Source organism: Globicephala melas, chromosome 11 (genome assembly GCF_963455315.2).
Source record: "Globicephala melas chromosome 11, mGloMel1.2, whole genome shotgun sequence".
NCBI lineage: Eukaryota > Metazoa > Chordata > Mammalia > Artiodactyla > Delphinidae > Globicephala > Globicephala melas.
In genome coordinates, this window is record NC_083324.2 from 17,736,920 (window position 1) to 17,754,276 (window position 17,357).

General features: G+C 33.8%; 1 protein-coding gene across 2 annotated transcripts in view; it reads right to left on the reverse strand.

Annotated features, from left to right (window-relative positions):
• Positions 1–766: 766 nt before the first annotated feature.
• The window catches only part of PPP4R2 (protein phosphatase 4 regulatory subunit 2), a 54,055-nt gene continuing 37,464 nt past the window's right edge, over positions 767–17,357 (reverse strand). For both annotated transcript variants that reach the window (XM_030867734.2, XM_030867732.2), the window contains 6 exons: positions 9,384–9,477; positions 7,558–7,595; positions 6,628–6,702; positions 6,228–6,371; positions 4,923–5,209; positions 767–4,662 (listed from right to left, as the gene is read on the reverse strand). In XM_030867734.2, the coding sequence (XP_030723594.1) occupies positions 4,358–4,662; positions 4,923–5,209; positions 6,228–6,371; positions 6,628–6,702; positions 7,558–7,595; positions 9,384–9,477 (943 nt within the window). In that variant the 3' untranslated portion in view covers positions 767–4,357. The remainder of the gene's footprint in view (positions 4,663–4,922; positions 5,210–6,227; positions 6,372–6,627; positions 6,703–7,557; positions 7,596–9,383; positions 9,478–17,357) is intronic.

Genomic DNA, 17,357 nt, shown 5'->3' on the forward strand with positions numbered 1-17,357 from the left:
ACCCCAGACTCAACTGAATTTTACACTGGAAAAAAAAAATCTGTTAAAATACAACAGTAGTGTACTCTTCATTCTAGATGGGCAAGTGGTCAGAGATCATGCTTCTTATTCCTAATCAATAGAAGAATCAGTCTTCGTATCAGTTAACCCAAAACTCTATACTAGCTATAGCATTTAGTAAATAATAAAGTGGGGAGAAGTTAGAAATCAAAGATGAGAAGCTGAAACTCAATATTTAAATTCAGAAACATGCTGATTAATACTCCTATCTTCTGAGTCGAGAGCCACAGATGTCACCACTTACTATCACCTACTGTGCAGTAATACATAGGAAGAAATGAGAACCCAGAACTGAAAATGGAATCCACCCTCTCCATTGAGGGCAACTCTACACTTTTAACCATGTAGTTGTCTGAAACTGCCATTTCTAAAATGATTCTAATACAAATAGCGTAGATCTGTGCATGACAACTAGTGCCAAATTATGCCAAGAGAAATTTTTACATGGTAAATCTTGATTTTACTGATCCCAGGTACGAGTTGCCTAGCAGAGAACAATCGTCCATTCAACTCAGATGCACCATCTCTGTGGAAACACCCTGTTATCACTTAAGCAACAGAGCTGTAATGAAGTCATGTGGCTCCTCTCCCTATGGATCAGGAAATGCTTGTGCATCTTAACGTACCTAAGGTGAGAGAAAAGGGGGCACTGGAGGGAGGGAGTGTAAACTATTAATGGCAAATAAAGTAATTCCACACATAAAGATATTCTTCTAGTTTATATTTTATTGCATTATGAAAATAATACATTTATTTGGCAAAGTAATCTAGGCTCCAAGTTGATGAAATAGAATTCTGAAGAAAGTGTACTAATTATTTTTAAAATGTGAAATATTAGATGTATTCTAACCAATACATACTAGCATTCTTGCTAGGCCAATAGTCCAATAAACCTAATTATAATAATTCCATATGAAATTACAAGGTGTTTTTGCATTCATCCATTTTATGATTAGCACAAATCTCGAGAGAACTAAGCTTCATCTGATCAAAACCAATGTATTTAAGAAACTCCTGTTCAGAAGACATTGTGAAACACTATCCAAAATTTTTATTTCCTTTGGTTCTACAAATTGCATTTTTGTCCTTACCACACGTTACATTTCTCATACTCAAACATCGTAGCTTTAGATTCTGCCCCAAGTATCTTTATAAGTAAACTAGTATATTACAATTACATTATTTGAAAAATTGCTGACTTTACAAATGCAAAAATGCATAAGTACATGCCTATCTACACCAGCAAAATAAAACACTCTGAACCTCCATGCTTTAACAGGCCACGCCTTCTTACCCAGGGTTTCTGGGGATGCCTTTCCAAGCCAGAGGGTTTTATAGCTCTGACAGGCAATTTCATTGCTCCATCCACACTTCTGAAAGGTGTAGTTACAATAAACCCTAAGTGGATTAAATGTATCTGATAATCAAACATATAAAATATGACATTTTCCACTACTCATTTCTGTCTGCCAACATTTTCAGAACTGAAGATATATTTTAAAAAATGTACTGGGATAATGTTTTCACTTTCTTAAAAGGGAAAAGTGCTGAAAGTGTATTCCATGTATATTCTCGCTCTCCTCATCAACATTTTAAATTCTTTTTACATGTTGGGTTCAGAGTCTAGAGTCTAAAAGGTAAACGATCTGCTCAAGGCCAAAACAGAAAATAATATTTTAATCACCAAAGTCCTAATTCTTCATTTAGATCTTTTAATATGACTTTGCTGATGTGTGTTAAGAAAATGTGCCTAAAATTAGCCTTCTAAAAATACACATCTGAATCAGTTACTATTAGAACTGACATTTCCATGAAGCAAAGTCTGTGTAAGTGCACCTATGCATATACTCGAGGAAATTTACTTCCCAATGGACATCGTATCTCCAACCAGCTGAACAAGGTTTCCCAGTTTAACTACCTAAGTATTCCATCTATCCTAAAGAAAATATTCCATGAGCATTCTACAACTATCTGTATAAACAGCAACAAGTTTGATCTATGATCAACATAAGAATATCTAATAAATATTAAAACTATTAAACTATAGATTAAAATGCAGATCTCTCATAGAGTTGAGTGATGGCATTTTGGTACATTCACCATTATTGTACTTTATTTAATAAAGAAATACATTTGCCCTTGCCAAAACAGCAACTGCAAGTTTACAAATAAAACCACAGACCTCAAAGTCATGACGCTAAATCTTCAACTTATATTTAACAAAAGTAAATCAGTTTACAAGTGGTCCATGGCACAATTAAAATAAAAAATATCAAAAGGTCACAGAATCTTAAAGAATAGGTTTATTGACAATAATTTCATAAATATTCTAAAGAAAATTTCAGAATTTCTAAACTTAAAATGTTTAAAATCTGCTCTCATTGGCAAAATATCCCTCAAGAAAATAAAGACTAGGTCACTACAAATGAATGTCACATTTAAAATCTGCTTCATTAACATTTTTGCAAAATTTTTTTAAAAATTTACAACGTGTGATTTTTTTTCCTCCCCTCTTGAATAACAGTAAATAAATCAATACTCAGTTTTTATTTCAACTATGAGACATATTCACAAATATATCATCTAGCTGCTGTAAACCTGACAGTCAAGTCAGTCAGTAGTATAATATCCTACAGACATAAACGGAGCCAACTCATTTTGGTATTTTTAGTCATAGCAACTGAAGTAGGCAAAATGCAAAACTTGTGGTTGCCGCCCAAATCACCCCAGAGCATATGATACAGTGTCAGAAAATGTTTGCATCAGTTTTATAAGTTCATCTGTGTACTTCAGGTATCTGAAATTAAAAAAAGGGATTCTTATATATTTTGATAAAAATGTACTCAAATATTTCATAACATTAATATTTATTGCTTTATATGAATACTGTATTGAAAGCCCAAGCATTCAGTTTACACACAGAAATTATACAATTATATACCGCTTCACAAAGGCAGTGAACACATTACATTCTACAAAATCTACTTTACAGAAATTTAAAAATTCTAAATATCAAAAGGTACAGCTGAAGAAACAGGTATAAATTTGGCAGCCAGTAATTTAGACAGGGAAATTGCAGCTTGCATGACTTTAAGTTATGTGAATTTGAAAATATTGAGTTTAGAGTAACCATTGTGCTTTGTGTTGATCTGAAAAATATAACACTGGCTGTCGAAGAAGCATGTTCAAAAATATTTAATTCACTTCAAAATGTCATACAAATTACGGTGGTTTTTATGTACCCCTAAAGCTTCAGTCATTTAGCTCTGGTACATTACTAAAGTAATGTATCAATTCTTCCAGTACAGTGGTGTTTCGTACCATTGGCATCTGTATACGCTAGAACAATTTAGAAAGAAATGTGTAGTGTCCCCGCTGTTCAGCAAAGCAAGCAAAAGGTGAAGAGACCTCCCTGGTTCTTCTGAGATGGTTTCATGTCAGCTTTGTAAGCACTCATTCTACAAAACAGTAAGCTAATGTTTGAACACAATTTCCAAGATAAAGCACATTTTCTCATAAATAATGAAGTCTTTTTCTCAGGCACCTCAGAAGTATACAAAAGAATTTTAGTTTGAACAGATCTCTTGGAATGTGTTTAACCTGGCATTTCAACAGACTTAAGATTTCCAGGGTTCCACAAGGGCCAGATTTTATTTGAATTGCTCAGAAGAGAAAGAAACTGTCTTCTGAAAGAGGTGAACTCAATCATTACCAATAGAAAAAGTATCCACTGTATTCATCTCTTATAGAAAAAGAAAAATATAACATTTCCCCCCTTAGAATAATATATATATATATATGTATATATGACTTAAAGTTCCATAGTACATAGTCAAACAATAAAATCTGGAAACCAACATGAAACCCTATAATTCATGTTAAAATGTTGCAACTATGACCAAAATATGAAAACTGCTAGAGCTGTCAGAAAGAGACAAGACAAAAAGCTTTCTTGCATATGTATAAACTAAATGTGATAATCTCCAAAAGTTTTCAAAATTATAATTATTATCTTCCAGTTTAAAATTTTTAACTCTAAATTAAAAAAAAAAAAACAATCTATACACAAACCACTGATCTGACCAGAGCAAAAGAAGTCAGCGGTAAGCAGGACCCCGAGGAGCTGGTACTCACAGTTCTTACATGTGCGACTCTTTCAGGATTGATCCCATACAGTACTTTATTTTACAACCTGCTTCTCTTGTAAAACTAAAGGTCCATTTTATTACATAAAAGTTTTATACAGTGTGAAACCAGAACTGTATGGAAAATACTGCATCTAAATATTTCTAAATAGTTAGTCTTGTTCCATTGGTTCATCTGTGACTTCTGTGGCTTCCATGGAAGATTCTGAGAGAATCTCTCCAGTTTTACTGGAATTGGATCCTATTAATTCTTCCGTTTCATGGCAACTGGAACTACTTACAGGGCCGGTATTTTCACTACCTTCAGAATGTAAACCTCTCTCAACTTGAGTCAGATCAGATTCCTCCATTTGATTATTTTCCTCAGAAGTCTCTTCATTCACAGTTAAGGCATCATCAGATTCTTTTTCTTGATTTTTCCTTTCTGGGATCATTTCTCTTGATGTCATAAAAGACTCTAAAAATAAGCAAATGTTGTTGTAGTTAAATTTCATTTTCAAAATACCTCCACAGTTAAGTTTCATGAATTCTGATACTCTACAGTTCAAATCATATCCCTGAAACTCAGCAGCAACTACAGAACACATAAAGGTGGGAGAAAAGCCCAACATCAGCATTATAAGGAGTTCCATTATGTGACATTCTTTCACGCAAAAATGAAGTACAAGAATTTGAGGATCTCCTTACTCCACCCTTTTACAGATGGTCTCTAAATACCTTCTTCCTCTTCATCCTCTTCTTCATCCTCTTCTGTACAGTGCTGCCTGGTACAACTAATTTCTTTGTCGTTATTCTGAGATGAAGATGGAGCTTCTGTTTCTTCTACCATAACTGAAGAAATTTCACTGGAAGATGTCTGACTGGCCATCTCTCTGACGTCGCTTTCTTTGTCAAACCTGAGTCTTTTTACCTCACGCCCCTCAGCTTCCACAGCATCTTCATCTGGATGTTTATTTTTTATAGGGCTCACTGAGGAACCTTCTGATTCAGATGTCGAAGAGTCACTGTAAATATTGTTTTAAAGTGTCATTAGTAAGACTGTGTCTTCATCGTTTACATTCTCATTTTTAAGGTCTAATAATGTTTAACTGTATTTCAGTGTCAAAGTTAAATTATAACATCCGGGCAAAGAAAAACACAAGAGAATAATTTCGAGGACACCTAAACTGTTTAATAAATATTTCCCACTAGCAACTTGTCAGTAAGTTACATGACCTTTCTGTTCAATTCTCCAGTAAGTTAAATGTCCTCCTATAATAAAACTACGAGTCTTCCACAGGGACATACTCTTTTCTTTTCCTTAAGTAAGTTATTGTGAAATATTTTTAAACTCACAGAAAAAGAACTATCATATCCTCCTAAAGCAGATCCCCTTAATTAGCAACTCACTGCATTTGCTCCATCACCCTGTCTCCATCTCTGTTTATTCTTATTGTCATTAGTAATTTTCTGAACCATCTGAGAGTAAGCTGTAGATAAGATGCTCATTATTCCTGAGTAAGTCAGAACAAAGACACCTTTCTGCGTCATCACCAATTTAAGAAATCAGTTCTGATAAGACCCTTCTGTCCAGGCAGGCCAATACTCTTTAATTCCTCTCACTCATTCAGTCTTCCTTCCCTTAATGTGATGTAGAAAATTTGAGATGGGATATAAATAAAAAGGTTTCCTTTTATGATCTACAATGAGAAATAATTCACAAAATTTCAACTCATTTATAAATATCTTCTCTTTTCAAGTAACTTTCAAAAAGAAGTAAAAAATGTACCATGACCACTTTCTTAACACCCTATTATAAATAAAATCTCCCCAAATTAGCAGTTTAAGTCTTTTCTCTGCCCATCGTCACCATGTGATAATGCTGCAAAAAGCTGCAGCCCCTTTTAACTGCATTAAAACCTTTTCTACCCCTCAAAACAACAGTAAATTCTAAATAATAAATAATGAGGGCTGAAAAACCATCAATAAATGTTAACTCTTTTGGAAAACATTTTTTCTTTTAAATATAAATCACATACAAACCTGTGATTTTTATCCTCATTTTGCTTTAAGTTTGACTCTTTGCTGTCTGTGCTCTCAGGTAAGCCATTTGTTGTCATGGGGACTGACAAAGAAACCTTTGGTCGATTAAGTGGCCTGGGTGTTCCAGGTCCATTTATATTAGACCTACAGTAAAATAAATGAACATCATTTTCCCATTTTTGTTAAAAAGTCATCCCTCCCAAGGTTTGTTTATATGAACATATCACAGAAACATTTTCTTTAATTTTGACTTTCAGAACCATGGATTACCAAATTAACTAATTCTGTTTGGTATATCCTAACCTGCCGTAAAATTCCCAATTCTTAATAAGTATATTGAATTTCCTAACCAAAATTAAGAAACTGTAACTCTTTGAATAATAAAAATCAATAATCTGACCTTTCAGTGTAACTTGGTGAATTTCCAGGAAACATAACACCATTCATTCGATTTAAACTATTGGAACTGTTCTTCCTACAAGAAAAGAAAAAAACGCTTTTATGGATAGTTTAATTCTTTAATTTTGATGAGAATCACGGGTCTAAAAGATCTTTTGTAAGATCTCACTGTCACAGAACCAAATGAAAGACTTCTAAGAAAAACAGCTATGGGATTATCTTAGTATGTTATTTAACAACATACAGGTACATTCTTCAAGAGTTCTAACAAATTCACTGTTATTGGTCTGTATGAAATCAGATATTTTAACCATTAAACCAGTGTTTCTCAACAGGGGGCAACATCTTCCAACAATCCCCCTTCCCTCACTCTGCATCCCCAGGGGACATTTAGCAACGTCTAAAGAAATTTTTCACGGGAAGTGGTGGACACTACTGGCATTCAGTGGAAGCCATGGGCAGTGCTAAATCTCCTGCAATCCCAGGACATCCACTCATAATAAAATACCAGTGGTGCCAAGGAGTGTGCCCTAAATTGCAACCTTAATTTACTATATAAATCTTAGCAACTGGAAATAATTTTCCATCATGAAGAGCGATGTCATCAAGTAGCTATTACAAACCTAAGAATTATTTCCTAGAAATGGCCTGTCTCGGATGGGATCCCAGGGTCCAGACAGTACATAAATCCAACAGTGTTAAGACTGCAGTAAATCATGAATCTCTTTAATACAACTCTGTTCACTGGAAAAACATATAGGTAATGTTACTGGTAATATTCTACTTTGAGTACTGGATGGTAGTTTCATAAGCATTTACAAATATTATCATGCTTAATTACATATAAAATAAATGCAACCTATTTTTAAGACTAATACATTAGAAATGATTTAATAATTAGAATATACTAGAAAAAGAAAAATATACTTACTCTGAAGAAGGATAAACACAGCTAACCACCATCACATTCTGCAATAACAAAATTGGTGATTAATATGAGGAAAAGTACCACAAAATAAAGTTTAATTATTTGTTTTTAATTTCTCAGAATCTCCCCTGGTATTAAGTTTCCATTTTATTACACTTTTACTAATAAAAGAAATGGCTAAAAATAAAAATCTCTAGGGGCTTCCGTGGTGGTGCAGTGGTTGAGAGTCCGCCTGCCGATGCAGGGGACCCGGGTTCGTGCCCCGGTCCGGGAAAATCCCACATGCCGCGGAACGGCTGGGCCCGTGAGCCATGGCCGCTGAGCCTGCGCGTCCGGAGCCTGTGCTCCGCAACGGGAGAGACCACAACAGTGAGAGGCCTGCGTACCGCAAAAAAAAAAAAAAAAAAAAAAGATAAAGGATAAAGAAAAATCTCTAATCAAGCAACGAAAACTAAAACAATAGCAAAAGCCCAAAATCTAATATCCCACTAAACTATTTTTTTGCCAGCCTCATTTTTTTTTTTTTTTACTCTACTCTAGTTACTTTAGAGCCCTGACATTATGTATTACAGATAATAGAACAGAACCACCGTCTCTTATTTGAGATAGAATCTCATCAAGATATTTAGAGTTTGAAGTATTTAGGCCTACTATAACGAACTTCCTTTTAAAGCAGTACCCAATCAAAAGCTTGATGTGTAGCACAATATACCTCAAGGAAAGAGACTCAAACCTTTTTTATAATATAATCTTTCTGGTAACAATAACTTTATTAATAGTCAATACTCATTGCAAGTTTGCTGAGCCGAAGTAAGAGCTTTTACATTTAATCCTCCTCACAGCCGCATTATGATCCACACTATACAGATGAGGAAAGTGAGACTTAGGTTATGTACCTGGTCCATGGTCACACAACTATGATTACTGTGACACTGCCTCATTATCCAAAGATTGCCCAAGTGGAATTACTGAAAGTCTCTGAACTGAAAATAATACTGAAGAACCATCTCAGTTTCCTGCCCTTCAGGAATCTTACTAAATCGAAGGTGTAGAAGCTCAACAAAACACATTAATCCAGTAAGGCCCTAAGATCTATTATAAATTACTAGGCAATGATTTTGGATTCCTGCTCCAAGGGTAAAATAAATTGAACTTCAATTAGAACCTTAAAATAACACTAGACTATGTTTTAGGATCAATCACTAAAAACCAATGGTTTTAACAAAACCACTGGTCCACAATCTTGGTTCCCATGGGGCTCCTTCATTCATTCTTTCCAGACAAGTCTATGTGTCTTGCTTTTCATTCTCTCAGACTGTTTCCTTTGTCCAGAATGCCCTGCTCCTTTAACATCCCCTCACCCACTAAAAACCTAATGCTTCTCTCATTCTTACACATGATATATATCCTTCTCAATATCTAACTTAAATGCTTTGTATCAGAGATTTTCCAAGTTGTGTACCTCTGAACTCTAGAACTAAAGAAATGAATTCTGTAGATAAACAAGTTTGCAAAACGCTCTATTATTAAAATATCAATTATAGAACTTCTTGGAGCTATTAATATGTTAAGGTATACTAAGAATTCCCACGAGACAATAATAAACTGCTTTTCCCAAGCTTAACTGACCTCAAGCATTCCTCCACCTCCCTCCTATTAAATCTTCCTCTGAAACTTAGGACAGAATTTGGAAAACAAATTGGGAAAAACTTCAGATAGACTGAGAAACCTATTTCAAGAAAAGGTGCCTGAAACAGGGCCTACTCAAAGTTCTTTTCTGAAATCTATTATGCTACAGTTTAATATAATTCCAATAATAAAATAAATACCTTTTCTACTCCTCTGAGAAATTTGTCTGTTCCTGTATAGTTTCTCCTTGGATCTGTGAGCAATTCACATAGTCGCTGAATAGTAAAAGGTATACTGCAAAAGAATATAGTTTTATAGTTTGGGGTCATTAATTATTAAGAAAATTAGGAACATTATTACTCCTGCTATTTCAAGCTTTATCTAGTCACCCCTGTGTTAAGCTACAAAAGAAAATGCTACAAATGAATGGATGAGTCACTTAAAAACAGGCAGGGCAATAAGCACACCTGTCCTCTTATTTAAAAAGAAAACAATGTTCCCTCCCTTGCCTTAAAAAGCAATAAAGAACATTCAAAATTAACGGAAAGCTTCAAAACTGAGAAAAAATTTTAACATTCTTAATTCTGACAATTCAATTTTAAGTTTACAAGAGAGGCAACACAAATAATAATCAAGTCAGAGTTTATTTAAATACAGAAACTTTCTCAAGTATTCTTTTGCAAAGATTTTTTTAGTGTTCAAATAAAACTACAAATGTTTTGTTATCAGACAGAATAAGACAAGTGATTCCAATGAAAAAGTATTATAAACATAGTTATGCTCCATAATTAAAATTTTATGTACAACCTACATGTTTCATCAAACTTAAAATACATACAAATACACTCAATATTTTGGTAGGTACCTTACTGTTTGACAAATACTTCAACCACAATCAAATTTTCACTTGACCACAGAAAATACAAAACTGAAACATAAATTGGACCTAAAATCATGTTATAAACAGCAGTGTTTATCTCACACACTATTAGCATTCCTGAGTGTTACAATATGAACAGCAAACATGTGAGCAGAGAGATGACAAATGCAGCTAAAAAGTGTAAACGTAAACTTTAGACTTCAGTTATTTGCCACACAAATCTATTTATTCTCCTTATAAAGACAATTACAAAGCCTCAGATTAACAGTTATTACCCACAAAGTTATTTCTTGTTGACAGGCAGATCAACACAAAATTCCCTCCCACCCACAAAGTAAGGCCACTAGTGATTAATACCGCAGGACTCAAAAACCCAGTCTAACTTCAAATCCCATGTTGTCCCTTCCACTACACTGCACATACGTAAAATCGTAAATGTTTATTTTCTAGTTGGACAATGTTTAGTTCTTGTATTCTTAGCATCAACACTATTCTTATGTTCTTTTAAAAATTCAAAAACAAAATTCAATATATGACCTATGACAAATTTTGAAAACGTTTAAAATAAATATTATTCATATGAAAAGAAGTATTTTAGTTATGCGAGAGACCAAGTATCAATCTTCTCTCAAGTCGTATATCAAAGCCTAAAAGTCAGAAAACTATCATTCTGCCAAAAGATTGGGCACTAAGAGGCGAAACATTTGTCTCATTATCACAAATATTCAGAGGCAGACAGAAATACAGGACAACTTCTGATATTCATCAAGACTGCTATAGGAAAGTTCTTTGGTTTCTGAGAAAAAGTAATGTTTTTTTCTTCTTAAAATTCATAGTAGAGTACACTGGCAAAACTAATTATCTTTGTTTTTCCAAACTGTCTTTCTTCATATTTGACTGAAAGCTTCTTAAGGGCAGGATATCTTCACATACAAGATAGTCAATATATAATTTATTTATATACATATATATCTGAAATGCAGTACCATCATGGATTTCAGAATATTACTGGTATACCTGTACCTTAGCCCCTCTTTGAGTTCACTACCTTCCAAATCCTAAACACACACACACTTCCAAACGCTATTCCCTCACTAATGACGTCAGAGTGATACTAAAAAGGAGTTTTTACCCATTTTTCAAAAACTAGCAAAATAGCACCCAGTGTTAAGAACATTCGAATACTATTTAACCAGCAAATACTTAAACAGACATTGTCTAGTTAGGTCTATTCCTCCAACTAAATTTCTTTCACACACTGATACTAGTACTTTCTTTTAAAATTAACTTTAAAAGATGAGCATCTTCCAACTCCCTGCTTAACAATGTTTTTACACTAAATGTTTTGGCTAATTTTCTCTAGGAAGGTAGGTAAAATGTTAGTCAATTATTAACACTGTATGCGTGGGTGAATATTAATACTGCTTTATGAGGAAAAATGTATTATGTTTGCATAACGATGTCAGCCTATGACAAAATGAGTTTACATTCTTAGACACTTCCAGAAGCTTTTGAAGTCATTTTACCAACTGTCCAATAGATGGCACTAAAATGTTACACAACTCTCCCTCAAGTGAACAGGCTTAAAATACAAACATTTCTTGTAAATCCAAGTATCCACTGGAAACAATATTATAATTCTGACAACTGCACTGAAGGTCTCTTCATAAAGTGTGTACTTTTTAACCTTTTAAGTAAACATGAGAGCCAACTATGAAGCAGAAATATTAACATATACTCAATAGCAGACCCGACAGACACGTAATGTAAACAATTACAATTAAAAACAACCCAATTACAACAAGAAATGCTAATAAAATCGCGTATACAGTGCTACGGAGACAGAATAAACTGCCAGGGAATCGAGGATAAACGTGGGAACACTTAATTTAAGGTGCGTCTTTAAAAGGAGGTATAAGAATAAACCAGATAAATCCCCAATGAACACCTGGTACAACTATATGAAAGTTCTGCTTTCTGTTACTCTTCCATTACACATAAGCACACAAGATAGTTTATTCTAACTTTGGAAAATATACCAAGAAAGCTGCTGAACATCAGAGAAAGACATCTAAGCTCAAATTAGAAATTTTAAACACTAACACTAAGCCCTAAAGATAGAATTTCCTATCCTGTATTTTAACTTGAGAAAGACTCTAAGTAACTAAAATTTATGTGTTGTTTTTAATTTATCTTAGTCTGTTTAAAGGTTTGATCATCAAGATGTGCCAATATTCTGGATATATACCAAGGTATTAAGAAGGCATCCAAAAAGAAGAAATGCACATTTCAGTCAGAGTCTAAGATTTTAAAAATCAGATAACCTATATCTTGCCTCTATGTCATTATATAAGCAACGTTCCTCATAAAAAAAGATAAAGGAGTATAAAACACAGAGGCCATTAAAGTAAAAGGCTAAAGAGATAACCACAAAACCAGACATCCTATTTAAAAACTGCTAAAACAACCAATCACTTCTGTTTTATGCATAAAGGTGATTTTTACCACATCTTTATTTTCTATTAATGACCACATTTATACTGTGTCTTAGTTAACAGAATTACTCGTTTGACCTCAACTATTTAAGTAGAAATTAACTTATATATCTCTTAGATATCAAAGGTTAAATGGGTTAAGTTTTGTTTACTCTTAAGTCCTATAGAAGTCAGAAATCACCACTGGAATCTTGTGATATTATCTGACCTGAAACAATATGCTCTTTCTGGATCAGGATTTATTTAACATCTGTATAAATATACACAACATAAATATTCATTTGCATATATTTTACAACTCAAATCAAATGTTAGTAATTGAGATTTATTGAAAACAGCACTGTAAAATGGCAAGTATAGAAAATTAAGAAAATGAAGAATTAGCCTCTTACAATAATGGTAAATAACCATAAACTAGTATCTATACCATTCCCCATTAAAAAACAAATCTATAGCAATTGCCAACACTTTTAATCAAGTTTACCATCTTCTACAGTGCCTGAATTACTTTACTTGCCTCAAATAAAAATGTTAAGAAAAATTAATTAGGTTTCTGCTATTTCCTCTCTTTTTTTTTAATACAGCAGGTTTATTTCCTTTCAATTATAAAATTTTATTAGAGAGAGCATCATATCAAACCCTATTACCACCAGACAAGGTAAGGCAGGAAGGAGAATAAGGAGGGAAGGTTACTAAATAATTCTGATTCTCAACTAGTTATGCTAAGAAAGGGAGTAAAGAAAAAGAAATAAACAAATTTCAGCTAAAGGATTCAATATGCTCAACAAATACTGGCACAAATAACTAATAAAAAATGCAATAATTCTATTTTTCTCAACAGAGGAGCAGAAATTCCAGCAAGCAATAAAATAGGTAAAAGGAGTAAAAGAACAAAGTAACAAAAGGCTGGAACCCATTCTTTCATCCCTGAATAATCTGAGCTAACTGTAAAGCAAACAATACAAAATCAAAAAAGGAGTAAATGTTTTATATCTACAATCTAGATTTTGAAGTATTAAAAACCTTGTATATGAACCTTTAAGAAAAAAAGTATGAAGAGGCAAACTCTCAGGTGCAGAAACTTACGAGATATCTCCGTTTGTGTGCACATGCATATAAAACAATCACGTGAAAGTTTTCAGGACTAAGCAAAATCTAGTTAATTATGTACATTAAAATAACTTTAGAAGACCCACACGTAGAGAATGGACTTGAGGACACGGGGAGGGGGAAGGATAAGCTGGGACTAAGTGAGAGAGTGGCATGGACACATATACACTACCAAATGTAAAACAGCTAGTGGGAAGCAGCCACATAGCACAGGGAGATCAGCTCAGTGCTTTGTGACTACCTAGAGGGGTGGGATAGGGAGGGTGGGAGGGAGACACAAGAGGGAGGAGATATGGGGATATATGTATATGTATAGCTGATTTACTCTGCTATAAAGCAGAAACTAGCAGAAACTAACGCACCATTGTAAAGCAACTGTACTTCAATAAAGATGTTAAAAAAATTTTTTTAATAAAATAACTTTAGAGAAGAAATTCTATAGTCAGACTATAATCATGCCAAAAGATATGCATTGGACGCCTTAGAGATGATGTAACAAAGATTTTTAGGTATCAAGCAGTTGTGCAGTGTGCCTAGAACCCCTCATAAATACACAGCCATGCTGTTTTAGTCAACTACCCATAGTAAGTGAAATTTACTGCTTATTTTAGAGAGGTCTTAGCTCTAACAGACTGTCAAAGGTGGAGGAAGACTTAAGTAATTAATTTACATTCATTATTCTTCCATTTCAATAATTAGGATTTAAAATAATCTTTTAAAAACTACTAGGAATGTAAGTTATTCTCTACCTCTCGAAATCTCTCTTTGGGTACCATTATAGGAATGAACTACTAGCTACAAGCAATTTCTAAATTATATTCATGGCATCTAAGATAGGAAGAGAATTTTCATAAATGGCCTCAGTTTGAGTAAGCCTACATATACTCTTGTTGATTATAAACCCACATAGAGGGCATAAAATGGCAACTGTCGGGCTTCCCTGGTGGCGCAGTGGTTGAGAGTCCGCCTGCCGATGCAGGGGACACGTGTTCGTGCCGCAGTCCAGGAGGATCCCACATGCCGCGGAGCGGCTGGGCCCGTGAGCCATGGCCACTGAGCCTGCGCGTCAGGAGCCTGTGCTCCGCAACAGGAGAGGCCACAACAGTGAGAGGCCCGCGTACCACAGGGGAAAAAAAAAAAAAAAAAAAGGCAACTGTCTTTTAACCGACCATTCGTTGAAGTTTCTAATTTCGTTAATTTTTAATTTTTGGTGTTTCTCACCTAAGAAACTGTAACTTCAGTTCTGGAGAGTAGCTATAATCCATCTTCCCCTATAAAATTTTAAAGTTCAAAAGTAATTTTAAAAGGACAAGAAAATATGACTAAAAAAAATTTTTTAAAGAACTTTAAGCATTCAACTATGTAATTCTATCTACCCTGCCCCATTAAACAAAATACAGATACAGAAACATGCTTTTATTCCTTTCACTCACTCATTCCATACCTGTTTGTTTGAAAACCTACTATGTTCAGGCATTCACTGTGCTAGGCCTTATATGGAAAAGATAGTCCTCCCTGGTGTCCAGAATCTTACAGTTCAGGAAGTCAAGCAAACAAGTGAATGGACAATTTCCGCTTCAAAGAGGGAAAATTTATATACTGACAATACTAATTTTAGAAAACAGTTAATCTTTTCGTGCCAATATATATATTTTAAGATATACGCACCCTGCGGCACATGGGATCTTAGTTCCCTGACCAGGGATTGAACCTGTGCACCCTGCAGTGGGAGCATGGAGTCTTAACCACTGGACCGCGAGGGAAGTCCCCATGCCAAAATATATTGAAGCATTTAACACAGAGCTTTCACTAATTAAAAGCAAAAAACAAAAACAACAAAATGAAGTTACCAATAAGAAAATCACCAAAAGATTAAAAAAACCAAAAAAAGACATATGAAACCACAATTCATAAAAGAGTCATTAAGGACATGGATGTTCAATTTCACTTGCAGTCAGAGACACAAATTCACGTACATACCCACAAAAATACTGAAAAAATAAACTATCTGCATTTATATAAACATAGAAGCATAAATGAAAACATTTTGTGAGGTGAATTTGGCAATATTAATAAAAATTTTAAGTGTGCATACACCATGACCTAGCAACTCCTTTTCTACAAATTAAAAAAAAAGCAACAATAAATCTATACATATATTCAACATATGACATTCATCAACACAAAAACGTATTTACAAGGAGGCTCACTACAAGCACTACTTGTAACAGCCAAAAAAATAAATGCCCATCACCAGTGGGAACAGAGAAAATGAACTATATAATCTGTTCATGTAACAGAAAACAATGCTGCTATTTCAAATAAACAGACAAATAGAAGACACAGCTGTAAATGTACTGATATAAAGAAGATTTCAAAGCTCTTCTAAAAGTAAAATAAAACTGGCATATAACATGTTCCTATTTTCTTTATATATTCCTAGGGCGACTGGGGATCTTTTTATAACTATGCACATACTTATGTCACTTTTATAATTTAAAAGATGATCTATTACAAATAGCAGGAGAGGCATACCGGCAAGGACATACTCTCAAACTAGCTAAAAAAGAACAAAATGCTACTTCTACCCACCACTCTTAGCAAAAAAAATTTTAAAAGCAAAAGCTTGTCTATGTCTATTCAAACACAAAAGTAAAATTGAAAAATATTAGACATGTTTTTATGTACCATGTACCAATATAGTATGATACAGACAAAAATGGCTGAAATGAAAAATATTAATGTATCACTGATTAACACTTGAACTCTGAACTTCCCTGGTGGTCCAGTGGTTAAGACTCAATACTTCCACTGCAGGGGGCACAGGTTCAATCCCTAGTCAGGGAAGTTCCACATGCCACATGGTGTGGCCAAAAAATAAAATTAAAAAAAAAAAAAAGACTTGGATTCTGCCTGATTAAGAAAAATAATTCGTAAACCACCTTTCTGAAAAATCAGAGAAAAAAACATAAATTCAAAGTATTTATGGTTCAAAGATGAAAAATATTTTAAAAGTAATTATATTTATGTATGCTTAGGCATTTAATGACTGTTCAAGTCATTTTCTGAGGTAGGTCGACTACCTATTTAGCAAATTAAGACATTACAAATATTTAGATTAATTTAATACCTACATATATGTATTTCATCCAATTTAATTTGAAAGAATTGAAAATGGTATTACTAAATTCAGAATCACAAGTAGCTTCACATTCACAAAGCAGTGGTATAACTTAACCTGTTTGACCATAACTCGTAATTTTAAATGAGAGCCATAACTTATTGAAGTAAAAGATGAGTTACCATAATGTCTAAGTACTATCTAACTACCTCTGCACTATTTATAAACACCCCCAAGAAGTATTCTTAACCACATTCAATTCAACAGTAAATCTTACGTATACTTCTAATACATTGCATGTCTTCATCTTGGCATGTGCTTTAAAAAAAAAATCAGTATTGGTAAGTAAATATATACATACAGTTAAAATAATTGTCAACAGTACAATAGGGTACACAGTGAAAATAAAGTCTCCCTCCAATCCCAAACCCCCAAGAGCAGCTCAATGATAAAGCTTTAATTTCTCCCAAAAGAGAAGTATTTTGGCAACATACTTAAAACCAAAGCTTAAGAATTTGATATTTTAAGCCAAACTGCTAAGCAGGAGAACATAGCATATAATAAAGGG